Source organism: Elephantulus edwardii, unplaced genomic scaffold, assembly GCF_000299155.1.
Source record: "Elephantulus edwardii isolate Elephantulus edwardi_28Jun2011 unplaced genomic scaffold, EleEdw1.0 scaffold00017, whole genome shotgun sequence".
NCBI lineage: Eukaryota > Metazoa > Chordata > Mammalia > Macroscelidea > Macroscelididae > Elephantulus > Elephantulus edwardii.
This window is the reverse complement of record NW_006399767.1, coordinates 24,216,648-24,226,554: the sequence shown is the minus strand read 5'-3', so window position 1 is coordinate 24,226,554 and position 9,907 is coordinate 24,216,648. Positions and strand designations below refer to the sequence as shown.

At 37.3% G+C, this 9,907-nt stretch overlaps 1 protein-coding gene across 1 annotated transcript in view; it reads right to left on the bottom strand.

Annotated features, from left to right (window-relative positions):
• The window catches only part of STK38 (serine/threonine kinase 38), a 49,671-nt gene that overhangs the window by 19,583 nt on the left and 20,181 nt on the right, over positions 1-9,907 (bottom strand). Inside the window, exons 2-4 of the mRNA XM_006882036.1 lie at positions 6,555-6,606; positions 5,516-5,638; positions 3,874-3,957 (exon numbers count right to left, since the gene is read on the bottom strand). Of these exons, the coding sequence (XP_006882098.1) occupies positions 3,874-3,957; positions 5,516-5,638; positions 6,555-6,606 (259 nt within the window). The remainder of the gene's footprint in view (positions 1-3,873; positions 3,958-5,515; positions 5,639-6,554; positions 6,607-9,907) is intronic.

Here is a 9,907-nt window from a genome sequence, read left to right as displayed (position 1 = left end):
AATTTTTATATTAAAAACTTAATTTTTACCTTGAAAAGATTCTCTAAACAAATCTAATCTCAATTATACAAAGGTAAATGCAATGGCAGTGACCTAGTTAACAATTCCAGATGACACTGATGCTATAGCATTTAGTTCACTTTGGAGAGAGTATGTGCTCAGTAAATTTTTACTTGACATATCAGAGCACTGAAAAAACTTACATGTACAAATCAATGTTATTCTCAGTTTTCTCCCTTTGCTGAATCATTTAGCTCAGGAAACCAAGTTATAGAAGGTTTAAGGGAACTGATAAAATTAATTAAAAGTTAAAAAGTTTAGATAATATTTTATAATATAATTTACCATCTTTATTTTAATAACAGTGACAAAAACATTGCTGTGTATTATCAAATCAAAGCCCTTCGCCCACTTTTCTAAGGGTCAAATGATCCTTGGGCTGAATCAGGTTTAAATTTACTAAAAGTGAACCTATAAACTTGAATAGAGGTTTTGGTTTTCACATACACTACAAATCTTAGGTTGTATCATATGTTTTGTGATAAAAGGTGTATCAACGTTCATTTAAAAGGGAGTTCTACTGACAAGCTCAGCCACAGCTGTGTTCTGCTTGGTACAATGTTCTAAAGCTTGTTTTGTTTTACTGGAACAAGGTCTTTGGCAAAGACATGCATTCTTCCATTTGAAAAAGGATATCATCCTCTTTGGTCTTACACCTATCCTGTCTCATTAATCCATTGTAACTCCCAGGGGTTGGATGAGTTTTCAGCCTTTTCTAAAACTCCGTTTGGAACGTTTTTAAATTGCTTCAATGTTACAGGATAGAACAGGGTTCAGATCTTTTCTTCATGGGCTGGCTGTAAGTCATACTAAACCCAAGGGCACCTAACAACCATGTTGTAAAAAACTCATCTTTTTAAAAAACAACAACAAAAACCCCAATACCCAACAAACCACCAAAAACCCCCTCATATATTCTATGTTACAAGGGTAGAAAACATACAAGGTAAAAGCGGTAAAGTAAATGCTATGAAACCACGAGGAAGCAGAATCTAGCCTCTACTCTGCTTTAATACAGAAGTGAAGCCTTAGGGAAACACTGGGCACCAGCTGCTGCTTGCTGGGCTGTAGCCCTGACGAAGACTAAGTCAAACCAAACACTGAAGCTGTAGAAGGCTGGCCTTCACCGTTAGTTTTCCCTGGCTACTTCAGGGAGCCAAAGGATAAGGGGGCCAGTACTGCTGCCACTTGTCCCTCACACTAGAGAGCAGACAAGGGCCGAGGGTTGCAGCATTCCCTGTTTATCAATGGAGAATGTACAACCCCTGTTTAGTACACTTTGGCTTTCTCTCCAACAGCTGAAAAAAGCAGCCAGAAATTTCAAGATTTAGGAATGGAGTTGTAAATATAAGGTAAATAGGGGAGGAGCTGAAGTGCAGCTCACATCAAAGAGTTCCCTTTCCCCCATGTCATCCATATTTAATGAGGTAGGGATTACATGCTTGTTGCTATCCTGGACAGTAGGAAAGTAGAGATAAAAGCCACCATAAAACCATACTGGCATCACAACTGGATACTGTTCTTTTGCACTAGAAGAGAAACATTAAGAAACTGGCTAAATGCTGATGTCTTATCTTTTAATATTTGATTTTCTAAGTAGTACAAATTCCATCCCGTGGGATAGAGTAACAACCTGAACTCTAAGTGGGTAGCTTTAAGTCTTGTTCAGTTTAATATAAACCAACCAACAAACAAAACTACTCCTCTGGATAAAGCATCTATCCCTACAAAAATTTTAGCATCTCTGAATTTAAATGGAGCTCTGGTGGCTTAGAGGTAAGGAACTGCACTGCCAACACAGAGGTACATACTTTGAATCCACCAGCTGCTCCACAGGAAAAAGATGGGACATCTCCTCCTGGACAATATACTGCCTCTGAAAACCCACTGGAGAGTGGTTCCAACTTGAAGGTACATAACAACAACTCTATCCAAAAATAAGGATGGATTTGTATTGATCTACTTTCCATTCTCACCTCACCAAATTCAATGAAAGCTTTCTTTGGCTGGCCCAAGTTAAGTATGTGGCCAGAGATTTTCAAATGGATCATAATGAGATCAAACTTAGAAGCTTTTGTCCATCAGCAAGGTAAGCTAAATAAGTCAGTGTATCATTTAAAATTCTATGCTAACAACATTTCCTTTACTTTCATTTAGAAAACTTCTAGAAATTCTTTTGAGGCAGGAACAAGATTTGAGAAAACATTTTTACCCAATATACTTAGGTCATCCTTTCTGGGTAGCTGACATGTACTGCTTAGGATAAAAAACTCTGCAAATCATATGATATGTATCTTCACAAATCTATTCTGTATTTGACCAAAAGGGACTTTGAATTTTGGTTAAAAGTTATAGTAAATAGACCTCTTCCATATTTCCTTTCTATGTTGAAGTACCATCCCTTCCTCTGAGACAAACTACAAAATCTATAAAAATACATAAACTATAAATAAATCTATCTTTACTCTTTTAAAAAGTTACAGTAAATACATCCAATTAAAAAAAGCAAATTTGCAAAATGCTAATATATGTGTATATGCATAACTAATCAATTATGCTAGTTTAACTGAAAATATTTCAGTAACTACACCCAATATTCTACATTAATTTTAGATAATCCCTGAATAGAGTTGATTGTATCTTGAGAAGCCCTACTGAGCAGTGGTTAATGCTTGATTACTATGTAATTTAAACCCATAAGCAGTCCTATGAGATAAAGATGTGGTAGTCTGCTTCCATAAAGAATTACAGCCTTAGAAACATTATGGAGAAGTTCCACTCAGTCCTATAAGGTGTAGTGATGAGGTGCAATCAACTTAATGGTAATATATTTGTGTATTTTTAGTATGTTCTGTGTTGGTATAAACTATATTGCTTTAAGATTTACTGTGGGGATTTTGTACCCCAACCAGAAATTCTTGGAAGGTTAAAATCATGAGCAATAATTAAAAATTAAAGAGAAAAGAAATATCCCATTCCAAAATCTGAGGTGATACTTAAATGAGGCAGAGAAAAATCAGCATTTATATTTCCTCTCTAAATGCATAAAACATGAAGTACGAGGCCAGTCTCCACCCGTGCTCTTGGTTTCTGTATTAAATATGCTCTGTGCCAGGCTGTTTCCTCTTTGTTCTCTTATCTCATAGCATCTGATTTTCTACAGGATACCTGCTGTCATCATCACCATGGCCCAACATTTAAAATATTTATGTGCTTATGCTTCTAATAAATCTATTTGCAAAGTAACTCTGAGTTTTAGAAAGTTATTATTTGCACTGCTCTACAGTTTGCATCGTATTTTTCCAATTCACTCAGAAACTAGAAGACTGGTCTCTCTAAGACAGTTTCAAGCTATCCAGAAAAATCAACTTTGGTTTGGTGTACAGGATGAAATTAAGGCACATTTTAAATACTGAATCCCAAATTCTAATTCCTAGGCCCTAGCATCAATTTCTCTCTTCACATTCTATTAAAAATATGCTACTGCAGGAAGTCTAAGTGCAAGAAAAGGTCCCTGTGATAAGGACATCTCATGATCAAGTTGGAAACACAAACAACAGAAGCTTCTCTAATGGACCGTCAGCTTTAAAAAAGACTGGAGATAGTTCATAGGCATTATGGGCACTTTTAAGTATATTTAATTGTTTCTTCTCTGAGAAAAAAAAACCACCACCACAGTATTTTACATATAGTCATACATGACAAACCTAAAGCAAATTGTAATATGGTCATAAATTTCAATTATACAAAATGAACAATTTTAAGAAACAAATTGACAATTTAACTGTAAACCACTGTCACAGTGGCCCTTACCTGCTCTTTTTCAAGCATATCTGCTTTACGGAGTATTTTCATTGCATACACATGCCCTGTATCTTTCTTCTGAACAAGTCGTACCTACAAATTATAAAAAGAAAAGCTAACGCAAAAGTTCATACTGTCAAGATGATGCTTTTTACTTGTGATAAAACAAGAAATAGGTAACTAAAATAGTGTTACAATATAAGCAACTGCAGAAACAAAGCAGGTAACTTTCAATATGCCAAAATTGATATATTACACATAGCAAACTCAGTGCCAGAAACATCTTCAAACATATGAATAGTGTTGGGTCCCTATATGAACAAACTTTTCAAAAATCTTCAATCTGAATGTAAAAACTCATTAAACTTCTGAATTGGCTCACAAAGTTAACCAAGGATTACAATATTTAAAACAAATGCAAGAGCTTACATGTAACAAAAATGTCTAATAAAAATTTAAAAATCTAAAATGTGTAATTAGGGAAATGCAGTATATAGTGTATAATACAGGAGAAAAATGAGCAATCTCCTCCTGTGCGATTAACTGCCTCTGAAAACCCACTGGAGGGTCAGTTAGAGTTGGTTCCAACTTGATGGATTAAAACAACAACAAAAACAACGTGTATAATGTATAATTTGAGATATGTCATTTTCCTTTCCAGTATTTCTAAATAAAAACAGTTAACATTATGATGAAAGCCCTTCTTCTCCTAAGATACCTATCTATTCTCCTCCTTGCATGACCGTTCTTCATGCTTCTTCTGGTCCAGGCCCTCACAGCTATTCCCCACTGAACTATCCAAAAGCTCTATGGGAGATGGTACTGTATCTTTCTCTCACTCTTTATCTCAAGAAGCTGAACGAACACTGGGATCAATTTTTTCTTCCATTTGTGCCTTTGAAAATGCACACAAATTTCCCAAGTACTGATTTTTAATAATACACTGCTCCTTCTATACAAAGATAACACAACTATTACATCAGCAGTTCCTTCACTTTGGATGTTGTCCCATAATGGGACTGACCATGGATGGGCTCATTCAAACCCTCCCCAATGAACCACTCTTGTTATCAAGCAGGATGCATCTGTAAGAGCTGCAAATGCTTTCAATTCTCTGCCACAACCTATATAACCTCTTCCATAAATACTGTCTCCTAAGGCCATCTTTTCAGAGCTATGCTAATCTAGTGGGAAGAAATAAAGGGAAGACATATGATATCTGTTTATGAAGAGGCAGTGGAGTACTGGAAAAGCAAGGAGTTGAATGCCAAGAAGATTTGAGTCCAACTCTCAGTCTCACTGATTAATGGATATGAGACATTCAGACATTACATAGCCCTTCTGAGACTTAACTATATCATCTGTAAAATATATTACTGTGAAGATTATAGAAGGAAGACACTAAGAAGATAACATATTCATTCTCTTCTACTTTCCAACTGTTCCTCTAAACTGGTACTTACGGTACCAACACCACCTCTGACAAAGCAGAGATAATCAAATAGAAAAAGGAGAGCAGTCAGGATGTGGGGCTGACATAACTGACCCTTGTTATCTTTAGCTACATCAACGACGTGAGCTCATGGTATGTTAGAAGCTTCAAAGTCCTGTGGTATTTTCACATTTGATAAGTAGATCTGGTGGTTTTTACCTCACCAAATGCTCCTCTGCCTATTACTTTTAAGGACTCAAAATCTTCCAGTCCAAGTCTCGTTCTCTTCAAACGAAGAAACTCTGTTTCCTTCCGAGCGTGAGCTGATCTCCTGAGTCTTTTCTAAATGTTTGAATTAAGAGGGAGAAGAGGAGTTAAAGTTCTGAACCTTGGCAACCAAGTCATTTTTATGAATGGACCCAAATGGAAAGCAGGGTCCCACCAGATTAGATGTAATCCTTTAACCCATGAAAGTACCACAGAATCCTCAAGAGGACACATCCCTGTCCCTTGGTCTTCAGGTGCAATCATCAGTCTGAAAAAGTAGGGCCTTCCTTATGGATGCTGACTAACCTACTTCAGCAATCCTTTATCTTCATTTTTCTACTAAAGAAGCCTAAGTAATCAACATTTTCCTTTGAATTTTTCTATAGAAAGTAATATATTTTCTTTATCTTTAAATCTTTTACATACTGCAATTAATTGTATGCTCTAACATTTCTGCACATCTCCCTGGAATTTGCGTTTCGGTCTCATTTTTTTAAGGCACTGTCACCGCCATTTCAGTCCTTTGCACAAGCTCTTATTCACTCTATTTTCTCCCATCACATTTGCGGACAATGAGAAAAAGAGGTAATTTCAGATGGATAAAGTAGCCTTGATGTGATTCCACTCAGAAATTTATCCATTTCTCATGCAATCTTTTCTGAAAATTCTATGAAGTATGCTTTTGTTTCTCTTTGAAATTTCAACTCTTTCTCCTTGTCCTAAAATTCTAAATATAATTTATTATAACTACAACCAGAGAAGTCTTCTCCTGCTGGATAGTTAATAATTAACTTCTTGCCACGCATGAATACCTAAATCCAGAAGTAAGCCAGCCTCATAAATTGCTCTATCACAAGCCAAAACCTGGGCACCAAACTTGACAACTTGTTGGACAAGACAGGACATGCCATGCTGGGTTTGGGGGCAAACAAGACAGGACATGCCATGCTGGGTTTGGGGGTAAGAGGGCACAAGGAACCAAATGAATTACCTCTTCATCTTTTAAGCCTTCTTCTTCCATTACTTTTTCTAACTTCTTTTGTCTTTAAAAAAGAGAAACAAGTAGAATAACATGTAAATGATTATCTTCTAAAAATTTAATACAAGTGTAATAATTTTTTAAAAAAATAGATAAAACTCAAAATACTTCACTATAACCAAAAATTAATAATTCCTAAGATAGGTGAAAAGGCTCCCATTTTTTGTTTGTTCTGCATTTTGATAAAGATTATATAAAATATTAAGGTAATGCACAATCTTATTTCAAAATTGTAAGTTTTCTCTCTCCATCTCCCCCCACCCGAATTTCCTCCTTATGAAACCACAAAACAGCTGGTATTTGATAACCTCTTCTATGAGTTTCTCTCCTGTTCTCTAGCTGAAATCTACTTCCTTTATTTACACATCATCCTCTTCCTGCTTGTTACAAAGAGCAATAAACAACAAAGTAAAGGCAGAATTTGGAGACTCGAGGTGGGGGGAAGGAGAATGATCCAAAAAACATGCCTGGCACCACTATCAAAACTTAAGACTAAGTCTCAGGCGTACTTCTGGTTTACAACCTGAGTCCAGTAATATTTTTTATCTACAGTCTAACAATATTTAAACTAAAAGAAAATGTAAAACACCTTTACAATTAACTCTATGTATGCAGCATAACACAAGAGAAGGGCATTGGCTGGAATCTCCCCTCTACCACTCACCAGCATTTCACAGAAATAGAAAAATGTGAGCTAGACAGAAAAGAATCAAGGGTGTGGAATGCTGGAGCTCACAGCAGGCAAGTGGAAGAGCTACAGGCTATGAAAGATTTCAAAGGTTCACTCAAGAATGTTAGATCTTATTCCACAGACAACTGATGGCAAACAGAAGCTACTGTACATAGAAGTGTTATGATGAAGCGTCTATTTTAAAAAGATAAACAGCAGTAATGAAGATATGATGGACTGGCAAGTGAAAGCAACTGAGAACAACAAACTTGGACCAATTGGAAACTACTATAAACACTGAGATGTACAGTGAAGCTCTGGAGTACAGGCTAGGAAACCATAATGAAGAGAAAGAAGCATCACAAAGTTGTCCATCTGGCAGAATGAGTCAAGGAAAAATCTTAGAACTGTTTGTCCAAGTAGATAGGGATGCCAGTAACCAGGACAGGAAACACTGATAAAGGAACATGAGAAGATAGCAAGATTTCTTTAGGTCATTAAAAAGTTCAACAGAGCTGCAACAACAAATGCTGGCAAGGTGGTGGACTGCTGGTGGGAGTGTAAAATGGTGCAACCACCATGGAAGGCAGTATGGCATTTTCTCTAAAAGCAGGAAATAGAAATACCATTTGATCCAACAATTCCACAATTAGAAACAATAGAACCTAAAGAAACCAGAGCTGCCACCCAAACACATGTATGAACACCCGTGTTCATTGCATTCACAACAACAAAGAGACAGAAGCAACTCAAATGCCCATCAACAAATGGACAGAAAAACTATAGTACATTCCCATGATGGAATACTGCACGGCACTGAAAAGCAAGGAACCCATAAAATATTACAAAATATGGGTGATCATAGAGGATATTATGCATAAAAGGACAAATACTGCATAATACCACTGTTCTAAAACCTGACTGACATTGAGGTTGGGGGGAAACTAAGAAATGAGAGGATAAATGATGAACACTGCATTGGAACAGATGAGGGAAAGAACTCTTTAAAAGGAATATATGATTAAGCATTATATGTATGACAGAAAACCACAGTAAGAGGTGCACAGCAAAGTGGACTGTAAGCAGGAGGGGAGAAAATTATGCAACAATGAATTAATTTTTTTTAAGTGCACTGGGCTGGTAGGGAGGAAAATGCACAAGAATGAATGAATGAAAATCTAACTTTTCTGTAAACTTTTGTTAAAAGCACAATAAAAGAATCGAGAGAAAAATTAACTAAAATAATACTTAAAATAAATACTAAAATAGTTGCTATTATTCTTAGGTGCCAGTAAATCAATTTTAACTCACAGTGATCTCGTATGACAGAGCAGTACTGTCCCATGAGTTTTTCTAGGCACCATGATAGATAGATGGAAGAGGAGATTGAGGTTGTTAACAATTACAGCTTGCTCAGCACCACAATCAACACTCTTGGTACCAGCAGTCCTAATCAAAAGACAAACTGCATTGAGAAAGTCTATTGTCAGGAACCTCTCTAGAGTGTTGAGGAGCAACACTAGAGACAAAAGTGTGCCTGACCCAGTTCACGGTCTTTGCAATTACTTACTATATATCAGAGAGCTAGACAATGAATAAGGATGACAGAAGAGGAATTGATGTCTTTGAATTAATCTCTCTCGGGAAGAACAACTGGTGTCTTTAAACCAGGTGTCTCTGGGATTGCAGCAGTTTCTTACCACAAGGCCATCAGAGCTCCCTATGCAGTGCTTTTTGTTGTTGTGTACCACTGAGTAAGAAGCAACCCTTCCACAAGTTTTCAAAGGCAGTAATCACATGAGAGCAGACTATCCTTCTCCCACATAAAAACTGATGCATTCGAACTGTATGCCTCCAGAACTGCAGCACAGCTTCTTGCCACTAGGCCATCAGAGCTCCCTACAGAGAGCCTAGTTAGTTCAAAAGGCCAACTTTCAGTTAGCAATTGATTGTTTTAACCACCACAACAATAGGGTTTCTCCCTGTAAAGACCATTTTTGTTGTTACGTGCCGTCAAATCACCAACTCATAGTGACCCTATGTGGAACAGCTCTGACGCCTGCCCTGAGACAGATTTCCTGACTCTGACACACCTAATCCCACTGCCCCAGTTATCGTGTCAATTGGTCTCATTCAGGGTCTTCCTCTCCCATGCTGTCTCTCCATCCTTCCAAGCATGACGTCCTTCTCGAAGGACTGGTCCCTCCTTGCAGAATGCCTAAAGTGAGACAGAGCTTCAAAATCCTAGCCTCCAAGGAGAATTCTGGTTTCACCCTCTCCAAGACAGACCTGTCTGTTCTCTTGGCAGTTCAGGGTATGTTCAAGATTCTTCTTCAGCACCACAACTCAAAGGCATTAATTCTTTTTCCTTATTCACTGTCCAGCTCTCTGATGCATACCAAAGGTAAAGACTATGGCCTGGATCAGGCACACCTTAGTTTCCAAACCGATACTGTTGCTCTTCAGTACTCTGGAGAGGTATCTAAGAGCAGATTTTCCGTCTTTTGATTTCCTCACTGCTAATGCCAAAGTGCTGACTGTGGAACCAACCAAGCTGAAGTTGTTAACAATCTCAATCTTCTCCATCTATCATGGTACTGCCAATTGTCCCAGCGGTGAGAATCTCTTTTTTTTT